A 22,836-nucleotide genomic window follows, 5' to 3' on the forward strand; every position below is an offset into this window, starting at 1 on the left:
AACAAAACAAGTACACAGGCATCACTAGACTCAAAATAGATAAATAGAATTCTAGATATATACACATCATGAATAAAATTAATGGAATAAAAAATATATACAAGTATACACAAATGCTGTGGGGCGGGGACAGGGGTAGAACAGAGGGAGGGAGTAGAGGCGATGGGGAGGGAAGGAGGAGCAGAGAAAAGGGGGGATCAGTCTGGGAAGGCCTCCTGAAGAAGGTGAGCTCTCAGTAGGGCTTTGAAGGGGAGAAGAGAGCTAGTTTGGAGGATGTGAGAAGGGAGGGCATTCCAGGCCAGGGGAAGGACGTGGGCCAGGAGTCGGCAGCGCGACAGGTGAGAACGAGGCACAGTGAAGAGGTTAGGGGCAGAGAAGTGGGGTGTCCTGGCTGGGCTGTAGAAGGAGAGAAGGGAAATGAGGTAGGAGGGGGCCACCCCAATGCTTAGTACAGTGCCTGGCACATAGTAAGCACTTAACAAAAACCATCGTTATTATTATTAACTGGAGAATCGCATCGCAGCAGTAAGGACCAGCAGGGACGGGGAAAGCATCTCTACAAAGGACGGGGTTTCTGAGAGGTTTGTGAGGAGCTCCCCAGAGCAGGACAGATCCACCCGCCTGCCGCCACTATTTCGTGCTACCCACTTAGGCCTACCAACCACCTCCTCTCTCTCCTCCCTCCTGACCTGGGCAAGGGCCTCTCGGGATTCAAGTCGGCCTTTCCACCCCACCCCTCTTTAGTGGATGGGGGACAGGTTTTGGAGCACTGGATATCTCTGTTTACCTGCCGCCAAGGACCCGGGAAGACAGAGGAGGTGGAGACCAGGGCAGAAGCTGCGTCTAAGGGTACAAATACTGGGATAGTTCAGGACAGGAAAACACACTTCTACATTCATGGCTTGGTGGATAGCGCATGGGCCTGGGAGTCTGAAGGTCATGGGTTCCTGCCACGCGTCTGCTGTGTGACCTTGGGCGAGTCACTTCACTTCTCTGGGCCTCAGTTACCTCATCTTGAAAATGGGGATTGAGACTGCGAGCCTCTTACACCTCAGTAAACTCATCTGTAAAATCGAGACTGTGAGCCCCACGCGGGACAGGGATCGTTTCCAACCCGATTTGCTTGTATCTACCCCAGTGCTTAGTACAGTGCCTTGCACATAATAAGCGCTTAACAAATACCATTATTATTATTATTATTACATTCATTACCTGCGCATTGTAGGAGCTGGATGGATTATTTTGGAGGAGGTGGAAATATCCAGATAAATCAGTGCAATGGGGGGAGGGGGGAGGGAGGATGGGAGGGAGGAGAAGCATAGCCTGCGCATTTCGCAGTCCGGCCCCGCTGATCTGGTCGGGCGGTCCGGAGGTCATCGAGTCATTCATTCAATCGTATTTATTGAGCGCTTACTGTGTGAAGAGCACTGTACTAAGCGTTTAAGCCTCTGTCTCTGGCCGAGGACCTCATTCTCTCTCCGTCGCCGCTTCAGTGTAACGTGAGCTCTGAGCGCCCCTCGGTGGCCGGAAAATAACAACACATAATAATAATAATAATAATAATAATAATAATAATAATAATAATAATAATTGTGGTATTTGTTAAGCGCTTACTAGATGTCAGGCACTGTACTAAGCCCTGGGGTGGATCCAAGCTATGCGGGTTGGACACAGTCCCTGTTCCCTTGGGGCTCACAGTTTCAATCCCCATTTTATAGATGAAGGAAATAAGGCCCAGAGAAGTGAAGTGACTTGCCCAAGGTCACCCGGCGGGCAAGTGGCGGGGTGGGGATTAAAACCCATGACCTTCTGACTCCCAGGCCCGGGCTCTAGCCACTAAGAAATTTCCCCTCTGCCGTAGGCAGGGTCGGACCCTTGTTGGGGGGGGGGGGGGGAGAGGTGTCTTTCTCTGCGGGAGAGGGAGAGGGGAGGAGGGAGGGAAGGAGGGGGGCGTCCCCGGCTCCTCCCCCCCGGGCTCCTTCCCCCCGTCCGAGGCCCTAAAACCCCCGTCCAGGAGCCGATGTCCGGGACCCTGTCCGGCCACTGTCCGGCCGCTGTCCGTGCTCACTGTGCTGGCTGTCCGGCCATTGTCCGTGCGGCGCTATGTCGTCCAGCTTCACGGGCCGCGAAGTTTACGAGGCGGAATTCGAACCCCGGGCCTACCTGAACTACTTCAGCTTCGGGGACAACGAGATGGGGGACGATTTTCTCCGGTTCGTCCTGCCACACTACAACCGGGCCTTCGCTCCTGGTAATAATAATAATAATGATGGCATTTATTAAGCGCTTACTATGTGCAAAGCACTGTTCTAAGCGCTGGGGAGGTTACAAGGTGATCAGATTGTCCCACGGGGGCTCACAGTCTTCATCCCCATTTTACCGATGAGGGAACTGAGGCACAGAGAAGTGAAGTGACTTGCCCAAAGTCATCCGGCTGACAGTTGGCAGGGTCGGAATTTGAACCCATGACCTCTGACTCCAAAGCCCGGGCTCTTTCCATTAAGCTACGCTGCCTCTGAGGAAGGGGACCCCCCTCCCCCTCCTGGACCCCCTCCCGGACCCCCTGGGCCCCGCCCCCAAGGTCCGCCCCCCAAGGTCCGCCCCCCGGCCCTCCGGTCGCTACAGAACTACTGCGGGGGCGGGGGGAGGAATAATAATGATAATAATGGCGGTATTTGTTAAGCTCTTACTATGTGCCAAGCACTGTTCTAAGCGCTGGAGTGGATACGAGGTCATCAGGTTGTCCTACGTGGGGCTCACAGTCTTAATCCCCATTCTACAGATGAGGTAATTGAGGTACAGAGAAGTGAAGTGACTTACCCGAACTCACATAGCTGACAAGTGGAGGAGTCGGAATTAGAACCCACGACCTCTGACTCCCAAGCCCTGGCTCTTTCCACTAAGCCACGCTGCTTCTAAGGAAGGGGACCGGGGAGTGGGTGGAAGCCCCCAGGGATCGCCCCAGGGATAGAACCTCTCTAGCCCCGAATGTCTATCAGACCACTCCCCCCTTCCACTTTCCCCCTCCAAATTTCGGTGAACAGATGGGGGACGGGGGATTCCCATTGCCCTAGCCCCCTTCTCCTCGGGTCCTGAAATCCTCTTAGGCAAATAGCAGCCCTGTCGCCTACTCGAAAGGAGGAAATTCCAGTCTCTCACTCCGCCTCTACAATGGTCCCGCCGGGTGAGGGCCAGACAGACCAGGCTTGGGGGGAGGGGGGGGGGAGAATAACAATAATAATTATAATTATTATGGTACTTGTTCAGCGTTTACTATATGCCAAGCATTGTTCTAAGCACTGTGGTAGATACAAGTCAATCAGGTTGGACACAGTCCCTGTCCCACATTGGGCTCACACTCTTAATCCCCATTTTTTACAGATGAGGTAACTGAGGCACAGAGAAGTTAAGTGAATTGCCCAAGGTCCCGCAGCAGACAAATGTCAGAGCCAGAATTAAAACCCATGACCTTAAGACTGTGAGCCCCATGTGGGACAGGGACTGTACCTGACCTGATAACCTTGTATCTACCCAGTGCTTAGAATAGCTCTTGGCACACAGTAAGTGCTTTAAAAATATCCCAGTTATTATTATTAATTGTTATTATCCCCATGGTGTCCCTGGGAGGAAGAGCCGGGTTGATGCACGGATCCCCCCCTGTGTCAGACAGGTAGGCTGAAAGGAGACCTGCTGATCGACGTTGGCTCCGGCCGGCCCCACCATCTACCAGCTGCTCTCTGCCTGCGAGGCCTTCCGGGAGATCGTCGCCACCGACTACACTGCCCAGAACCGGCAGGAGCTGCAGAAGTAGCTCAGCAAGGAGCCAGGGGCATTCGACTGGTCTCCGGTGGTGAAATACGTGTGTGAGCTGGAAGGGGATAGATAGGACACAGTTCTGGGGCTGGGAGATGAGGGGCTGGGTACAGAAACAGAGCTGGAGGGGGAGGTGTGAACAAACCCCTTGGCAGCTGTTCTCCTGGACCCCCATGGTCTTGACTGGGGATATTATTATTATTATTATTGGCATTATCATTATATGATTATATTCATGTCTGTTTCCCCCTCTAAACTATAAGCTCTCTGTGGACAGGGAACATGTCTGCCAACTCTGTTATATTGTACTCTCCCAAGCATTTTGTACAGTACTCTCTACACTATAAGCACTCAATAAATACAATTGATGATGATGGTATTTGTTAAGCGCTTACTATGTGCCAAGGACTGTTCTAAGAGCTGGGGTAGATACAAGGTATTCAGGTTGTCCCACCTGGAGCTCACAGTCTTAATACCTATTTTATAGATGAGGTAACTGATGATGGATTATCCAACACCTCTGTCTCTCCCCTCTCCATTCTACCATGGACAGTTTGGCAGGATCCATCCAAATCCCTCTGGAACCTGTTGGTATTTTCCAATTCATGGAATTTATTCAGCAGCTATTGTGGGCGGAGCCATGTGCTAGGAGTTTGGTAAGGTACAACAGAAGCAACAGAATTGTTTCCTGCCCACAAAGAGCTAACAATTTAATGGAGAGCGACAGGCAGACACAAATTATTTACAAATAGTGGGAACACAAGAATATATCTGGTAAAAGCAAGAGTAAAACAGGAAACAGTGTGGATTAGTGGATAGACCATGGGCATGGGAGTCAGAAGGACCGGGATTCTAATCCCTGCTCTGCCACATTTCTGCTGTGTGACCTTGGACAAGTCACTCAGCTTCTCTGGGCCTCAGTTAGCTCATCTGTAAAATGGGGATTAAAAATGTGAGCCCCATGTGGGACAACCTGATTACCTTGTATCAAACCCAGTGCTTAGAACAGCACTTAGCACATAGTAAGTGCCTAACAAATACCATCATTATTATTATCATCATTATTATTATACGCTTTACCCAGAGGGGGCTCAATAAATACCACTAATTTTTGATTGACTGATTGGCAATTAGTCCGGGAGTCATCCTGTCTTACCTTTGATCTGAACATCACTGGACCCATCTTGGAATCAAGGGGTCCGTGTACCTCCTGTCCCCTGCAGGAAGAAGTGGGTGGAGAAGGAGGAGAGGCTGAGAGTGGCCATTTGGAGGGTCCTCCCCTGTTACGTCCTGAGGCCTCGACCGCTGGACCCGGCAGTCCTGCCGCTGGCCAACTGCCTGGTCTCGTCGCTGTGTCTGGAGGCCGCCTGCTGCGACCTGACCAGTTACCAGCTCGCCCTGAGCCACATCTCTGGTCTGTTGAAGCCCGGGGGCCACCTGGTGCTCAGTGGAGACCTGGGTGTCTCCTTCTACATAGTGGGGACCAAGAGGTTCTCGGCGTTGTCCCTGGAGGAGGGCTTCCTGCGAGAGGACTTGGCTGAGGCAGGCTATTTCATCGAGACCATGGAGATGGCGTTCCGCACCGTGGTCTCAGAGTTAGACGATTCCGACTACAAGGGAATGTACTTCATTGTTGCCAGCCTGTCCAACTGATGCCCAGTGGAGAGGGGAGGTCTGGCTCACTCCCACCCCCTAATCCAGCTCCCTGTTATTCCTGGCTCTCTATGACCGCACCTGCACCGAAGGCAGGGCAGGCAGGGAAATCTCATCTCTCACTTCTGCCCGCAAGGAACCCCAGGCCTCTGCTGTCCAAGTGCATCTCTGCCTCCCGGTTGCTGCAGAGAGAGGCCATTTCCACTTAGACTTTAGTTATATTTCCATAGTCAGCATTTCAGCCAATCTTGGCCCCCAGATTCCTGGTAGTGTTGCTTGAAACAAGACAGCTGTTGGCTGGGGAGACCCGGCAAAATTTCCCTTTAAGGCTAGGCCTTGCCCAGTGGAACAAGCTAGGTTTTGGCAGGCTAGCTCTGTGTTTGAGGCAGAAAGAGATGGGGAAGTGAGAGGGAGGGAGAGAGGGAAGGAGGGAGGAAAGGAGGAAGCTCATGAGCAGGGAACACGTTTATCAACTCTGTTGTATTGTGCTCCCCCAAGTGCTCAGTACAGTGCTCTATACACAGAAAGTGTTCAATAAATACCACTGAAGATGATGATGAGGGGAGGAGGGACACACAGAGAGAGAAGAAAGGTTCAGAAAGGGAGGGAAGCAGCCATCAGCAATGTCCTAGGAAGGAAAATTCCTACATTTCCCAGGAGGGATCCAGATTCCCAGCCAGGTGTAGAGGACCAGAGTCACTATCCTCTCAGTTTCTACAAAAACTCCTGCCTCTCACTGAGGGTGCTGAATCTTTGAATAACATTTTGCCTTTCCTTTCTCTCAGATATTCTCAATAAACTGAATTAACTTCGAACTTGTGTCCTGAGTGGGGAAAACGCTGAGCATTTATGTAGAAAAGAGATGGGAAGGTGGGGGAGAGACTGGAATATGTCTGTCCAGGACAAGTATTTGGAGGGAATTTTTCAAGTGGAAAATTCTCCTTTCACCGTGAATTTGCTTGGGAAAATCTCAAACTTGCCCCCCCCCCCCCCCAAGCTTGCTGTGTGATCCCTGAAATCACTCATCCTGTCCCAAGGTTGTTCCTAGAGAATGCTGATACTGGTGTGACTGTCTGGTCGATTGTGTTCTGCACTGAATTTGTATCATAATCTACCAAGTGCTTTGCTCAGTGCTCTGCACACAATAAGCATCCAATAAATACCACTGATTGGTTGATCAATTTGCCTGTTTCTTTGTTCTGGCTTTGAAGCTCAGTCCTGCCGCTTAGGGACTTTCTGTTCATGGATCTTTTCCTCCTTTCACCTCCCTCTTTGGCACAGGAGAGAGGAAGGATAGCGGGAGGGGAAGGAGGAAGGGGAAACTCTAGGTGTTTGAAACCTTCCAGGATGGTTAATTCTCTAGACTCTAAGCTCATTGTGGGCTTTCCTCTGTATTGTGCTATCCCAAGTTCTTTGTACAGTGCTCTGAAAATAGTAAGTGCTCAACAAATACCATTAATTGATTGATTAATTCCCCCATCTCACAGAATGTATGCTCTCTTTTCCCCTTCTCCTCAGTTAACCTCCCTTCCCTCCAGCCGGCCAAATCAAAGCTGTGGGACCTGGGAGCCATTGAGGATAATAATAATAACTGTGGTATTGTAAAGCACTTACTATTTGCCAAGTGCTGTACAAAGCACTGGGATACATCATCAATCGTATTTATTGAGCGCTTACTATGTGCAGAGCACTGTACTAAGCGCTTAGCACTGTACTAAGTGCTCGGGTCCCACATGAAGCTTGCATTCTAAATAGGAGGGAGAATAGGGATTAAATCCTCATTTTGCAGATGAAGGAATTGAGCCCCAAAGACATTAAGGAGGTAAGTGGCAGAGCTGGGATTAGAACCCAGAGCCTCTGACACCCAGGCCATGCTCTTTCTACTAGGCCATGCTACTTCCCACAGGCCATAAATAAGCTCCAAATTAAGGCTTAGGAAAGGGAAGAATGTCCTTCCTTGGTTTATCCAACCCTCACCCCTATAACAACAGGAAGATTCCCTCCTAAATTTTAACTTTTTTTATAGTATCTGTTAAGCACATACTATATACAGGCACTGCACTAAGCACTAGGGTAGATAAACGCTATTCAGGTTAGATACAGTCCTTGTACCTTAAAGAGCTCACAGTTTTAATCCCCATTTTACAGATGAGAGAACTGACGCACAGAGAAGTGAAGTGACTTGCCCCAGGTCACACAGCAGAAAAGTGGCAGAGCTGGGATTAGTAACCAGGTCCTTCTGACTCCCAGGCCCATGCTCTATCTATCAACAGCATGGTTTAGTGGAAAGAGCATGGGCTTCGGAGTCAGAGGTCATGGGTTCGAAACCCGGCTCTGCTATTGGCCAACTGTGTGACTTTGGGCAAGTCACTTAACTCCTCTGTGCCTCAATTACCTCATCTGTAAAATGGGGACTAAGACTGGGAGCCCCATGTGGGACAATCTGATAACCTTGTATCTACCCCAGCGCTTAGAACTGTGCTTGGCACATAGTAAGTGCTTAACAAATATTATTATTATTATTATTATTATTATTAGGCCATGCTGCCTCTCTAACTTTTCCCAAAACTAGCCTTGGGGCCTAGAATAGAAAGCTGGAGTTGGAAGAGTGAGTGTATGAAGAGACTGAAAGCAGAAGGGAGAGGATAGAGAGGTAGGGAGGGAATAGAAAACCATGAGTTGAAATCAAGTAACTGTTGATTAGGACTACGGCCCTCACCCCCATCCCCCAACCTCATTAGTCAATCAAGCAATCATGCTTATTGAGCACTTACTGCATGCAGAGCACTGTTCTAAGTGCTTAAATGAGAAGCAGCATGGCTCAGTGGAAAGAGCCCGGGCTTTGGAGTCAGAGATCATGGGTTCAAATCCCGGATCCGCCAAGTGACAGCTGTGTGACTTTGGGCAAGTCATTTAACTTCTCTGTGCCTCAGTTCCTCATCTGTAAAATGGGGATTAAAATCGTGAGCCCCCCGTGGGACAACCGGATCGCCTTGTAACCTCCCCAGCACTTAGAACAGTGCTTTGCACATAGTAAGCACTTAACAAATACCATTATTATTATTATTATTATTATGAGAATAAAACATAATGGAGTTGGTAGACTTTTCCCTGCCCACAAGGGGCTTATAATCTATTTAATAGATATTAATATCTATGGTATCTTCTAGACTGTGAGCCCGTTGTTGGGTAGGGACCATCTCTATATGTTGCTGACTTGTACTTCCCAAGCACCTAGTACAGCGCTCTGCACATAGTAAGCACTCAATAAATACGATTGAATGAATGAATTTATTGAGTGTCCAGTGGGCGCAGATCATAGTACTAACCACTTGATGGAGTACAGCAGGAGGAAAATGCATAGTCCCTACTCTTGAAGGACTTAGAATCTAAAGGGGAACATTGACAGACATAAATTATTAACAAAAAATGGGATCAGGAGGAAGGACAAGGATAGACCAGAGAGTAGCACTAGTATGCCAGGATGAAAGAGCCAATAAATAATCAAGTATAAAGCTGAATATACATGCATACATAAAGACTGTGGTTGAGTATAAAAGCATAAGGGTTCATGATGGTTGTTGAGTAGATACAACTTGGGATGAATTAATCTTGGTTTCCCTCCATAGGCTGTAAGTTCCCTGAGGGAACTGTGGTACTCTTTGTGGGAGTATTCATTCAATCATATTTATTGTGTGCTTACTGTGTGCAGAGCACTGTACTTAGCGCTACCAACTCCATTGTATTGTATCCTCTCAAACACTTGGAAAAGTGCTCTGTACACATTAAGTGCTCAAGAATTATGATTGTTTGATTGATTGGGATGTTGGGAATTTATCAGGAACACTGGGATTTTAATTTCTTTCTGGAAGGTCCACGGTCCTGATGGTGCACTCACCTGTGGGAGCCCAAGAGAGGCACGGGATGGGTGGGGCTGAGACTAGAGATTGGAGGCTACAGCTAGTCCTGGGCTTGGAGAGTGTACTCAGGAAAATCCAAACTGAGCCAGGGCTGTGGGTTCAAAGAGAAGCAGCCTGCCCTATGGATACAGCATGATCCTGGGAGTCAGAAGGATGTTAGTTCTAACCTGGCTCAGCCAACTGTCTGCTCTTTAACTTAGGGCAAGTCATTTCACTTCTCTTTGCCTCAGTTACCTCATCTGTAAAATGGGGATTAGGACTGTGAACCCCCTGTGGGAACATGATCTCTGTTCAACATGATTAGCTTAGTACAGTACTTAGTACATTGCCTGGCACATACTAAGAACTTAACAAATGCCATAAAAATAAAAAAGAGATGATTCTTGTAAACATAGCATATATTTAAGAGTACAGAGATCTTAATACAGGCATAATCCACACATCACCTGGAAATATGGCCGTTATTGTCTGATACCTTGGCAACACAAGTTGGGACATGGACTGTGTCCACCCTGATTAGCTTGAATCTACTCCAGTGCTTAGTACAGTGTCTGGCACATAGTAAGCACTTAACAAACACCATAAAAAAGGAGACGACTGGGTTGTTTTATTCCCTAGTCCTGTGGATCCATGTCAACTGGACTAGTCACTTCCCATTTCTAAAGGGAAATTCTCTGGGGCGAATTGCTGGAGTTTCTTTTTTCTCTTATAGCCCTGGGGCTGAATATTATCTTCTCCAGGGAGTCAGAGGGGAGGAAACAGCACATCCCATTTCAGTCTTTCCAGCCACCTGGTACCCACATCAATCAATCCGTGGTTTATTGAGCACTTACTGTTTGCAGAGTGCTGGACTAAGCACTTGGAAGGGTACAATATAACAGAGGCGGTAGACACATTCCCTGTTCACAGTGAGAAGCAGCATAGCCTAGTGGAAAGAACATGGGCTTGGGAGTTAGAGGACTTGGGTTCTAATCCCAGTTGTGCCAATTGCCTGCTATGTGACCTTGGGAAAGTCACAACTTCTCTGTGCCTCAGTTCTCCTGTTTCCTCTGCTAGACTGCAAGCCCCGTGTGGGACAGGGACTATGTCCAACCTAGTTAATCTATATCTACTCTAGCACTTAGAACAGTATTTGACAAAGAGTAAATGCCTAACAAATACCATTTTTTTAAAAAATGAGCTTATCCACACAAACACATTCACAACCTGGGGACAAAGAGATTCATCTGTCTCTCTGAAAAAATAGGGAGAGAGGGAATTGGGTTCAACCCTTTCAGTCTCCATGTCTGAGACTGCCTTGGGTCTTGAGGGAGATTCTTGGTTTAGGGGCTGCCAAGGTCTCTGCCTCCTGTATATCCAGGCCTTGTTCTCTTAACTGTCCCCTCTCCTGACCGTTTCTCTGGATCCTTCCTTCTCCGGACCACAAGAGGGCATCCCAGTCCAGCGCTGAGCTGAAATCCTGAAGGAGTAAGAAACGGACTGTCCTGTAGCCAGAAGCTGGACTTACATTCTCTGAAAGGGCCAGTAGAGAGAACGGAAGAGGCAGATTTAAGAGAGCGTTTTTCCCCTTGGGGCACAGAATTCCCAGGAATCCAGAGCCTCAGTAGCTGATCCCCACCAGAACAGTAGTAGTAGTAATAGCTCCGGCCTGGGAATCAGGGGACCTGGGTTCTAATCCTACCTCTGCCGTCTGGCTGCTGTGTGACCCTGGGCAAGTCACTTTACTTTTCTGTGCCTCAGTTCCTTCATCTGCCAAATGGAGATTTAACTCCTGTTCTCCCTCCTACTGCGAACCCCATGTGGGACCTGATGATCTTTTATCTACCCCAGTGCTTAGTAATAATAATGATAATAATTATAATGATGGCTTTTGTTAAGAGCTTACTATGTGCCAAACACTGTTCTAAGTGCTGGGGGGGATAAAAGGTAATCAGGTTATCCCACATGAGGCTCACAGTCTTAATCCCCATTTTCCAGATGAGGTAACTGAGGCCCAGAGAAGTTAAGTGACTTGCCCAAAGTCACAAAGCAGACAAGCAGTGGAGCTGGGATTAGAACCCATGCCCTCTGACTCACAAGCCCGGGCTCTTTCCACTGAGCCACACTACTTCTCTAAGTGCTTAGCACATAGTAAGCACTTAACACCACAGTTATTACAATTACTATTAGTAGTAGTAGTAGTAATAATAGCAGTAGGAGGATGAGGAGGAGTAATAATAGTAGCAATGGGAGGATTAGTAGTAGTAATAGTATTTATTAAATGTCTACTGTGCCTATATTTAGCACAGTGAAAGAATACATGTATAAGAATTAGATGCAATCCCTAGTGCTCCATTCTAAGAATAAAGTTGGGGGTGACAAGGAAAGATAAAATAATGAACACACTGAATGAAACACAATAGGGGCAGCTCAGGTTAGTGGTGAAGGCTATGGGGTAGGATGGGGTAGTGGCTGGCACCTGAATAATCATAGTAATAATAATTGTGACATTTGTTTAGCACTTACTATGTGGCAAGCACTGAACTAAGCACTGGGGTAGCTACAAGATAATCAGGTCCCATATAAGGCCCACAGTCCAGAGAGAACAAGCATTGAATCCTCATTTTGCAGATGAGGAAACTGAGGCACAGAGAAGTTAAGTGACTTGCCTAAGTTCACACAGCAGGTATGCGATGGAGCCAAGATTAGAATTCAAGTCCTTTGAGTCCCAGGCCTGTGCTCTTTCCATTAGGCCAGACTGAATTTTTGACTGGCTAGCTCCAATAAGGTGTTTTGGGAGACAGTAATAATAATAATTACGGTATTTGTTAAATGCTTATTATGTGCCAGTCACTGTACTAAGCCCCAGGGAGGGTACAAGCAAATTGGGTTGGATACAGTCCCTGTCCTGCATGGGACTCAGAGCCTTTATCCCCATTTTACAGATGAGGTAACTGAAGCAGACAGAAATGAAGTGCCACACAGCAGACAAGTAGCTGAGCTGGGATTAGAACCCATGACCTTCTGACTCTTGGGCCCGTGCTCTATCCATTGAGCCATGCTGCTTCCCTGACAGTACACCATGACTCCATTCTGCCTAGAGATGCTGCTGATTTAACACTACATATTTGCCCAGGGGATAGATGCCCTAATTTGGTCTCAGTCAGCTCCCTCTGGTTTTGCACAGCTCCACCCCCAAGAACCACTCCTTCTTATTGGTCAGGCTGACCTGGCTTTTAGACTCAGGCTACCCTGGAGTTGGTCCATCTGGTCAGGAGTCAGGCAGATTGGAGACTAGGTGGTGGGAAATTCCTGGGAATCCTTTCTCTTTGGACAGTGTACACAGAGGTCAAGTGAAGTGCAGAATAGAAGCAAATAGCCAAATAATTCTGGCAATGAAATCCTTCCCTGTTATCGGGCAAGGAAAGGATATTGGAGAAGCAGAGAGGCCTAGTCGAAAGAGCACGGGGTTGGGATTCAGGGACACTGAGTTCTAGGATTGGCTGTGTGCCCTTGGGCACGTCACAACTTTTTTTAGGGTATTTGTTTAGCGCTTACTATGTGTCAAACACTGTCCTAACCACTGGGGTAGATATGAGTTCATTAGGCTGGATACAGTCCTCTCCTACATGGGGCTCACAGTCAAGTAGGAGAAGGTATTGAATCCCCATTTTTTTTTTTTGCAGTTGAAGAAACAGAAACACTGAGAAGTTAAGTGACGTACCCAGGGTCACTCAACAGTTTAATCTCCATCTGTAAAATGGGGATTAAGACTGTGGGATGTGGACTGTGTCCACCCTGATTAGCTTGCATCTACTCCAGTGCTTAGTACAGTGCCTGGCACATAGTAAGACTTAACAAATACCTTAAAAAGAAAGTGGCAGAGCCAGTATTAGAACCGAGGTCCTCTGGCTCCCAGGCCTGTGCATTATCCACTGCTTTTCTGTGCCTCAATTTCCTCACCTGTTGAATGAGGTTAAAATATTTATTCTCTCCACTCTTAGACCATGCGCTCCATGTGAGATAGGGACAGTGCCCAATCTGATGGGGCTGAATCTGCCCAGAATTTGATGAGTACTGTCCTTAAATAAGCACCATCATTATTTTTGGAAATTTTGATAGGAATGATTCAGTTGGTCTGTCAAAACTGGCTGAATTCCTGGTTAATTTATCAACCCCCACCCCCATTACCTGGGTAGACATAGAATTTTATGTCTGTTTCCCCTATTAGAGTGTATGCTCCTTGCAAGTAGGGAATATATCACTTATCTGTTTCATTGCAGGGAGGTCTAGTGGAAAGACCATAGGCCTGGGAGTGAGAAGGACCTGGGTTCTAATCCCAGCTCTGCCACTTGTCTACTATGTGACCTTGAACAAGTCACTTTACTTCTCTGGACCTCACTTACCTCATCTCTAAAAAGGGGGTTGAGACTGTGAACCCCACGTGGGTCATGGACTGTGTCCAACCTTATTAACTTGTATCTACCCCAGTGCTTAGTACAGAGCCTGGCACATAATAACCACTTAAAAAATACCACTAATAACAGAAATACACTGGGCTGTGCCCAAACCATAGGCAGAGGGAGATTTGGGGCAGAGACTGGGAAAAAAAAGGACTTAAAAGCATCCAGTTCCATAGCTGTACTGGACAGAGGACAGGCCAGCTAGAAACCAGATTATATGGTATAAAACCAGATGAATGGACACTATTTCTACCACCTCTTGGCTTCTCTCAATATCAGTCTGCTATTCTATGAAATGGGCCAAATGAATCCTGGTTCTTTTTTTTTTTTTTGATGGTATGTGTTAAGCACTTACTATGGGCTTACTGTACTTACTTACTGTAGTAAGTGCTTAAGTAAATATAAAGCAATCAGGCTGGAAACAGTCCCTGTCCTACATGGGGTACATAATCTTAATCCTATTTTACAGATGAGGTAACTGAGGCCCAGAGAAGTGAAGTGACTTGCCCAAGGTCACACAGCAGACAAGTGGTGGAGCCAAGATTCAAACCCAGGTCTTTCTGACTCCCAGGCCCGGGCTCTTTCCATTAGGCCACACTGCTTCTCCGTTCCCTCTGTTGTCAGGGAAGGGTGGGGGAGGGGGTTGAAGGGATGATCCACTAGGCCACACTGCTTCTCTGTTCCCTCTGTTGCCAGGGAAGTGGTGGGGGGTGGTTGAAGGGATGAAGAATGCGGGGGGGGAAGGGGAGAGAGGGAGTGAGCAAGTTCAAATGTACACAGAGGTTGAAGGTTGAAATCAAAAATATCTGCCTCAGCACTCAGCTCTAGTCACTGTAGTGTCTACTTTGCCAAATCAGTTAGTCCAGTCATGCACCTCTCCCCTTGGCTGGTCACCTTTGACCCTGCCCCTGAGCTGGGCAGAGCTGCTGAGTCAGCCAGGCTGGGCTCCGGTTCCCTCTGGTTTTCCTGCCCAAACCTGACCTCACAGATGGCTGGCTTCTGGGAGAGGGCCAATGGCCATTCACTGGAGATTTGGCTTTATTGGTCCTTTCTTACTGGTTCTTCTGCAACAGCATCTCCCCACCCCATCCTGCTGTTCGTTCCGCCTCCCACTAGCCCTGGCTCAGCAGCCCAGCCTCCTCCTTCCTCTATTTGTTTGTTTGGGTGATGGTCCATGTTAAGCGCTTACTATGTGTCAGACACTGTTCTAAGTGCTCAGGTAAGTACAAGTCAATTAGGTCGGACACAGTCCCAGTCCCTCATGGGGCTCAGAGTCTGAAGGAGAAAGGAAAACAGGAATTGAATCCCCATTTTGCAGTTGAGGAAACTGAGGAGCAGAGAAGTTAAGTGACTTACTCAAGTTTATACAGCAAACAGTTGGTAGAACAATTGGCAGAGCTGGGATTAGAACCCAGGTCCTCTGCTAGACTTTAAGCTCCTGGGGCAGGGATTGAGACTTCCATTTCTACTGTTCTCTTCCAAGTTCTTGGTATATAGTACTTTTTGTAATGGCATTTATTAAGCGCTTACTATGTGCAAAACACTGTTCTAAGCACTGGGGGATACAAGGTGATCAGGTTGTCCCACATGGGGCTCACAGTCTTCATCCCCATTTTACAGATAAGGGAACTGAGGCTCAGAGAAGTGAAGTGACTTGCCCAAGGTCACACAGCAGACATGTGGGATTAGAACCCATGACCTGCTTCTCTACTTTCCACATAGTACGTGCTCAAACAGTGTTCTGGATTGATTTCCTTATACTCTTGTACTTAGATTCACCCCTCCCTCAGACCCAAAGCACTTATCAATCTGTCAATCATATTTATTGAGTGCTTACTGTGTGCAGAGCACTGTACTAAGCTCTTGGAAGAGTATAATACAAAAATGTAACAGAGAAGGTAGATACATTCCCGTGCCTCGTTCCTGCCTGTCCCACCGTCGACCCCTGGCCCACGTCCTCCCCCTGGCTTGGAATGCCCTCCCTCCCCACATCTGCCAAGCTAGCTCTCTTCCTCCCTTCAAAGTCCTACTGAGAGATCACCTCCTCCAGGAGGCCTTCCCAGACTGAGTCCCCTCCTTCTTCTCCCCCTCCTCCCCCTCCCCATCCCTCCCGCCTTACCTCCTTCCCCTTTCCACAGCACCTGCATATATGTATATATGTTTGTACATATTTATTACTCTATTTATTTATTTTACTTGTACATATTTATTCTATTTATTTTATTTTGTTAATATGTTTCGTTTTGTTGTCTGTCTCCCCCTTCTAGACTGTGAGCCCGCTGTTGGGTAGGGACCGTCTCTATATGTTGCCAACTTGTACTTCCCAAGCACTTAGTACAGTGCTCTGTACACAGTAAGCACTCAATAAATACAATTGAATGAATGAATGAAAACATTCCCTGCCTACAGTGAATTTATGAACATATCCATACTTTATTTATATTAATCTCTGCATCCTTCGCAAGAAGCAGCATGGTGTATATGGATAGAGCATAGGCTGGGGAATCAGAAGGTCATGGGTTTGAATCCCACATGTCTGCTGTGTGACTTTGGACAAATCACTTCACTGAGCCTCAGTTCCCTCATCTGTCAAATGGGGGTTGAGACTGTGAGCCTCACGTGGGACAGGGAACTGTGTACAACCCAATTTCCTTGTATCCACCCCAGCACTTAGTACAGTGCTTGCATAGAAAGCATTTAACAAATACCATTATTGTTATTGTTAGACTCAGAGTTTGCTGTGGACAGGGAACATGTCCACCAACTCCGTTATCCTGTACTCTCCCAAGAGCTTCGTACATGCTCTGCACACAGTAAACACTCAATAAATATGATTGAATAAATGAATGATTGATTGATTGATTGACCTTAAGGCACGACAAGCTCTCCTTTCCTAAATGAACAGGGGAGAGGAAAATGAGGCAGTTGCAGACTCTCCCCCTCAAAAGTCAATCAATCCAGCATTTCCCCAGACTTTGGGCCCCAACGCCCCTTCCTGCACAAAGAAAATTCCATAAGTCCCAGAATTCACCTGTGGTAGATGGGTTTGCTAGCTGACAAGAGGGGCTTTGCTGCTCATGCTTTTGTTCCAGCAGAGTTGCTCTCTAGGAATTGGGGTCTCATTCATTCATTCATTCAATCATATTTATTGAGCGCTTACTGTGTGCAGAGCACTGTACTAAGCGCTTGGGAAGTACAAGTTGGCAACATATAGAGACGGTCCCTACCCAACAGTGGGCTCACAATCTAGAAGGGGGAGACAGAGAACAAAACAAAACATATTAATAAAATAAAATAAATAAATAAATACGTACAAGTAAAATATGTACAAACATATATACATATATACAGGTGCTGTGGGGAAGGGAAGGAGGTAAGGCGGGGGGCAATGGAGAGGGGAAGGAGGGGGAGAGGAAGGAGGGGGCTCAGTCTGGGAAGGCCTCCTGGAGGAGGTGAGCTCTCAGTAGGGCCTTGAAGGGAGGAAGAGAGCTAGCTTGGCGGATATGGGGAGGGAGGGCATTCCAGGCCAGGGGGATGATGTGGGCCGGGGGTCGACAGCAGGACAGGCAAGAATGAGGCACGGTGTGGAGATTAGTGGCAGAGGAGCGGAGGGTGTGGGCCGGGCTGTAGAAGGAGAGAAGGGAGGTGAGGTAGGAGGGGACGAGGTGATGGAGAGCCTTGAAGCTCTCCATCTGGCAGAGGTCTGGCAGGGGTCTGGCAGAAGGGATGAAATTCAATGGACAATTGCATCACAGTCCTGTCTCCTGATTGGCCTAGGGGCATATTTTTTGTAACAGTATTTGTTAAGCACTTACTATGTGCCAGGCACTTTACTAAATGCTGAGATAGAGACAAGCTAATCCAGTCCCTGTCCCACATGGGACTCACAGTCTTAATCCCCATTTTATAGATGAGGTAACTGAGGCACAGAGTGACTTGCCCAAGGTCACATAACAGACAAGTGGTGGAGTCCTTTTGACTCCTAGGCCCATGCTTTATCTACTAGACCATTCTGCTTCTCTTATTTGATTGACAGTCGGTATCAGCACTTATGCATATATCTATAATTTTATTTATTTGTATTGATGTCTGTCTCCCCCCCTCTAGACTGTGAGCTCATTGTGGGCAGGGATTGACACTGTTTGTTGTTGTATTGTTCTTTCCCAAGTGCTTAGTACAGTGCTGTGCACACAGTAAGTGCTCAATAAATATGATTGAATGAATGAATGAATGAATATGGAGGCCAGGGGAGGTTAAGTGACTTGCCCAAGGTCATATAGCAGACTTCTAGACTGTGAGCCCACTGTTGGGTAGGGACCGTCTCTATATGTTGACAACTTGTACTTCCCAAGCACTTAGTACAGTGCTCTGCACACAGTAAGCGCTCAATAAATACAATTGATTGATATAGCAGTCCTGGCAGAGCTGGGACAAGATCTCTGGTATCCTGAATCCTGAGCTCCTTCCAATAGGTGACACTGCACCTCTCCATTCTTTCTGGAGACACCTGTCTGGGTTAGCTTTCCTGAGCCCTGCCTTTTCCATTCCTCGTCTTGCAGGGTCCCTAGATTAGAACACAACCAGGAGGGGATAATCCAAGATAATCGAGTCAGACACAGTGGAAGTAGTGGACCTATGGAGGAGGAGGGAGGACAGGTGAAGAAGCAACATGGAGTAGTGGATAGAGCAAAGGCTTGGGAGTCTGAAGGTCATGGGTTTTAATGCTGATACGCCACTTGTCTGTTGTGTGACCTTGGGCAAGTCACTTTATTTCTCTGGGCCTCAGTACCCTCATCTGTAAAACTTGCCCTCTTGTCACAAACCCTTAGGATGTGAAACTTGCTATTTACTAAACTCACAGGTTCTGGGAACTCTCCCTTCCTGCAAACTCCATTTCCCAACTTCCCACCCTAGGGATTGTGTCATTTATTGGAAGTTAGTGTTTAACAGGCCTATTCACCCCAGTGGGCATAACAACTCCACCAAAGCGTCAGGGGAAAAAAGCACTGGGGCCCAAGGGGGGAAGTCAGAAATTAAAGGGAGGCAGCCACCTCGGAGATACGGTCACAGATACAGTGCCTGGAAAGTCAACTGGGAAAAAGAGCAGGAAGACGGAGGCTGCCAGGAGAGAGACTGCCAAGAACGGGAGGTGGGATGGAATCAGGGTGCACTGGGAGAGAAGCTTATGAGAAGCTTTTCAACCCCAGAGAATACCTGGAAAAGTATTATTCATTTGGGTCCAACGGCTCTGCAGAAAATGTCATTCTGACCCAGCTGCTGAAAAAACTGTATAAGACATTCTGTTTGGGTAAGTCTGCCTGTCTGTCCATCATTCCCCTGCCCTGAAAAACACATGTTGAAGACTGAAATTGGGACCGGTTTTCCAGGTATCCCAATTCGATCTCTTTTTCCCTGGGCCTCATGGAGGTAAACGGGTGGGGAAATCTAGGCCTTAGCCTCAGTTCTGCCACTAATTTTCTGGGTGGCTCTAGCCAAGGCACCTAGCCTCTCTTAATAATAATAATAACGATGGGCTTTGTTAAGCGCTTACTATGTGCCAAGCACTGTTCTAAGCACTGAGGGAGATACAAGGTAATCAGGTTGTCCCATGTGGGGCTCACAGTCTTAATCCCCATTTTAAAGATGAATTAACTGAGGCACAGAGAATAATAATAGTGATGGTATTTGTTAAGCACTTACTATGTGCCAAGCACTGTTCTAAGTACTGGGATAGATACAAGGTAAGCAGGTTGTTCCACGTGGGGCTCACAGTCTTAATCCCCATTTTACAGATGAGGTAACTTAGGCACAGAGAAGTTAAGTGACCTGCCCAAAGTCACACAGCTGACAAGTGGCGGAGCAAGGATTCGAACCACTGAGCCACACGGCTTTACTGAGCCATGAAGCTTGAACACCAATCCCACAAATCTGTAGAAGGCTTGAAGCTCTAGCTTCAAAGATCAGAGGGCTGTTTCTGCAGATTTTTCTTTCCCCAAGAGCTGGATTTCCCAGCTGTTCCTCCTAGTCTGTTCACCCAAAGCACCAGGATTTGGGTCTCACTTTTTCTTCTCCTAGAATTCAGGGATCTCCCAACCCCCAGCCTAGGGGATAGTAAATCAAAGGTGGGAGAGGAGTGAGGTGAAGATCACAGCAGCGGTCCCTGCTTCCTTCCGTGTTCCTGAATCAGACTTCTCCCAGCCTCTTTTGAACCTTGGTGGTTACGAGGGAGAAAGAAATTCAATTTAAGGAAAGATCTGGGGCCTAATCTCTGTCTGCCCTCTGGGGCGCCCTGTGCCAGACAGGAGGGCTGAAAGGAGACCTGCTGATTGACATCGGCTCTGGCCCCACCATCTACCAGCTGCTCTCTGCCTGCGAGGCCTTCCGGGAGATCGTCGCCACCGACTACACTGCCCAGAACCGGCAGGAGCTGCAGAAGTGGCTCAGCAAGGAGCCAGGGGCATTCAACTGGTCTCCGGTGGTGAAATATGTGTGCGAGCTGGAAGGGGACAGGTAGGACACAGGCCTGGGGAGGGGTCTGTCTTATATGAGCTCAAATCTCCTAATCTGGTGCTTAGAACAGTGCCTGGCACATACTAAGTGCATAACAAATTCTATTAGTTGCCCTGGACCCCAGAACAAAAAAAACATAGCCCTGGCCAGCAGAGGGAATAAAAAAAACAAACACTTTTGTGCATACATGATGTGAGACCTCAGGATAGACCTGCACAACCTCAGGGAATTGAGTTGATATTCCCCCCAACTCTCTCTTTAAAAAGGCTAGTGTAAACATAGCCCTTTCAGGCCTACATTCCATTTCATCCGAGCAAGGAAGAATCTAAATATTTGGCAACAGCTGGGCAGGAGCGAAGGACATTGACTGTACCCCTCAAGCTTCTTCTCTGATATTTCCATAACAGGCCTAAAGCAGTGGACCTCCCAGCTGGATGTTCGACCGCTGAAGGTTTGGTTTCTTTCAGGAACAAGTGGGCTGAGAAGGAAGAGAAACTGAGGCGAGCGGTCAGCCGTATCCTGGAGTGTGATGTGACCTGCAGCCAGCCCCTGGGCCCGGTCTCCCTGCCTCAGGCTGACTGCCTCCTGTCCACCCTGTGTCTGGACGCGGCCTGCAAGGATCTGCCCAGCTACCAGGCTGCCCTGAAGCACATCACCACGCTGCTGAAGCCCGGTGGCTACTTGGTCCTGGTGGATGCCCTGAGGAGCAGCTACTACATGATTGGCCAGCAGAAGTTCTCCAGCCTCTCCCTGGACCTGGAGGCTGTGGAAACGGCCGTGAAGGGGGCTGGGTTTGCCATCCAACAGCTCGAGATCATCCCGCAGAGCTATTCGAGGGCCCAGGCAGCAAATGATGGGCTCTTCTACCTGGTGGGGCAGAAGCTGAGCCAGGCCTAGGGCAGGGTCTGGTGCTGGGGAGCAAGGGGAAACTTTGGCCCACAGATCTGTCCAAACCCTCATTCCTCCTGGCTGGCAGGTAGACCAGCATGGCCTAGGGAAGCAGTGTAGCCTAGTGGAAAGAGCATGGGCTTGGGAGATAGAGGATGCAACTTCTAATCCTGGCTCTGCCACATGTCTGCCCTGTGACCTTGGGCAAGTTACTTCACTTCTCTGTGCCTCAATTACCTCCTCTAGAATATGAGGATTAAAACTGTGCCCAACCTGATTATTTTATATCTCCCCAGTGCTTAGAACAGTGCTTGTCACATAGTAAGCGCTTAACAAATACCACAATTATTGTTATTATAGACCCTTACAGCCCCTTCCCAACTGGGAGGGATTTGGGGCAGCTCCTGGTTGTGGGAACTAATTCAGTGGTCAATCAAGTAATGGTGTTTCATGAGCGCTTACTATGTGCAGATAATAATAATAATAATAATAGTAATAATAATAATTGTGGCATTTCTTAAATGCTTACTATGTGCCAGGCACTGTACTAAGCTCTGGGGTGGATAAAAGCAAATCAGACTGGACAGTGTCCCTGTCCCAGAATGTACTCAAAGTCTTAATCCCCATTTTATAGTTGAGGTAACTGAGGCCCAGAGAAGTTAAGTTACTTGCCCAGGGTCACACAGCAAACAAGGGGCAAAGCTGGGATTAGAAACCATTTCCTTCTGACTCCCAAGCCTATGCTCTACCCACTATCTGCTTCTCAGAGTCAGAGTACTGGATGAAGTGCTTGGGAGAGTACAATACAATAGAATTGACAGATGTGATTCCCGCCCTCAAGGAGTTAAAAGTCTAGTGGGGGCAGTGTGGCCTAGTTGGAAAAGGACAGGCCTGGGAGTCGGAGGACGTGGGTTCCAATTCCGGCTCTGCCGCATGTCTGCTGTGTGACCTGGATCAAGTCACTTCACTTCTCTGGGCCTCAGTTTCCTCATCAGTAAAATGGGGATTAAGACTGTGAGCCCCATGTGGGAATGGGACTATATCCAACCCATTATCCTGTATTCACCCCAGCACTTAGTACAGGGCCAGGCATATAGTAAATGCTTAAAAATATCACAACTATTATTATTAATAGATTAAAATAAATTACAGATAAGGGAGGCAGCAGAATAGAAGGATAATAATAATGCTTGGGGGTTAGGGTGGGGTGCTTAGTGGGTACAGATTCTAATCCCATCTCTACCAGTTGTCTGCTGTGTGACCTTAGGCAAGTCACTAAATTTCTCTGTGTCTCAGTTCCCTCATCTGTAGAATGAGGTTTAAGACTTTGAGCCCTCTGTGTCTAACCTGATTATTTTATACCTACCCCAGTGCTTAGTACAGCACCTGGCACAAAGTAAACACTTTAAAAACTCCATTAAAAATGTCACTATTATCACTAACATCACAGCATTTATTGAACTCCTTTGTGCAGAGCACTATACTTGGAGTCTGGGAACAAACCATAGAAGGAGATAGCATAGCTCCCGCCATCAAGAAGCTTACGCTCCAAAAGCGAAGCCAAATGGACACAAACTGCCAAACATGCAATAGGTGAAAAACAGCAGCGG

General features: G+C 47.7%; 1 protein-coding gene and 1 pseudogene across 1 annotated transcript; both read left to right on the plus strand.

Moving 5' to 3' along the window:
• Window positions 1-2,000: 2,000 nt before the first annotated feature.
• LOC119934463 lies at window positions 2,001-5,919 on the plus strand (annotated as a pseudogene).
• Window positions 5,920-18,852: 12,933 nt separating this feature from the next.
• On the plus strand, window positions 18,853-21,379 carry LOC119934462 (nicotinamide N-methyltransferase-like). The gene is made up of 3 exons (XM_038753963.1): window positions 18,853-19,136; window positions 20,131-20,338; window positions 20,806-21,379. Exons 1-3 carry the CDS (start codon window positions 18,983-18,985, stop codon window positions 21,233-21,235), a joined length of 792 nt encoding a protein of 263 aa, XP_038609891.1. The 5' UTR covers window positions 18,853-18,982; the 3' UTR covers window positions 21,236-21,379.
• The last annotated feature ends 1,457 nt before the right edge of the window (window positions 21,380-22,836 follow it).

This window comes from Tachyglossus aculeatus, chromosome 11, assembly GCF_015852505.1.
Source record: "Tachyglossus aculeatus isolate mTacAcu1 chromosome 11, mTacAcu1.pri, whole genome shotgun sequence".
NCBI classification, from domain to species: domain Eukaryota; kingdom Metazoa; phylum Chordata; class Mammalia; order Monotremata; family Tachyglossidae; genus Tachyglossus; species Tachyglossus aculeatus.

Bases quoted from the DNA above. Each gene is read 5' to 3' on its own strand.
- LOC119934462 (XM_038753963.1), top strand. From the start codon at position 18,983: ATGGAATCAGGGTGCACTGGGAGAGAAGCTTATGAGAAGCTTTTCAAC. The intron at 19,137-20,130 runs GTAAGTCTGCCT...TGTGCCAGACAG, and splicing joins GTATAAGACATTCTGTTTGG to GAGGGCTGAAAGGAGACCTG. The intron at 20,339-20,805 runs GTAGGACACAGG...GGTTTCTTTCAG, and splicing joins TGCGAGCTGGAAGGGGACAG to GAACAAGTGGGCTGAGAAGG.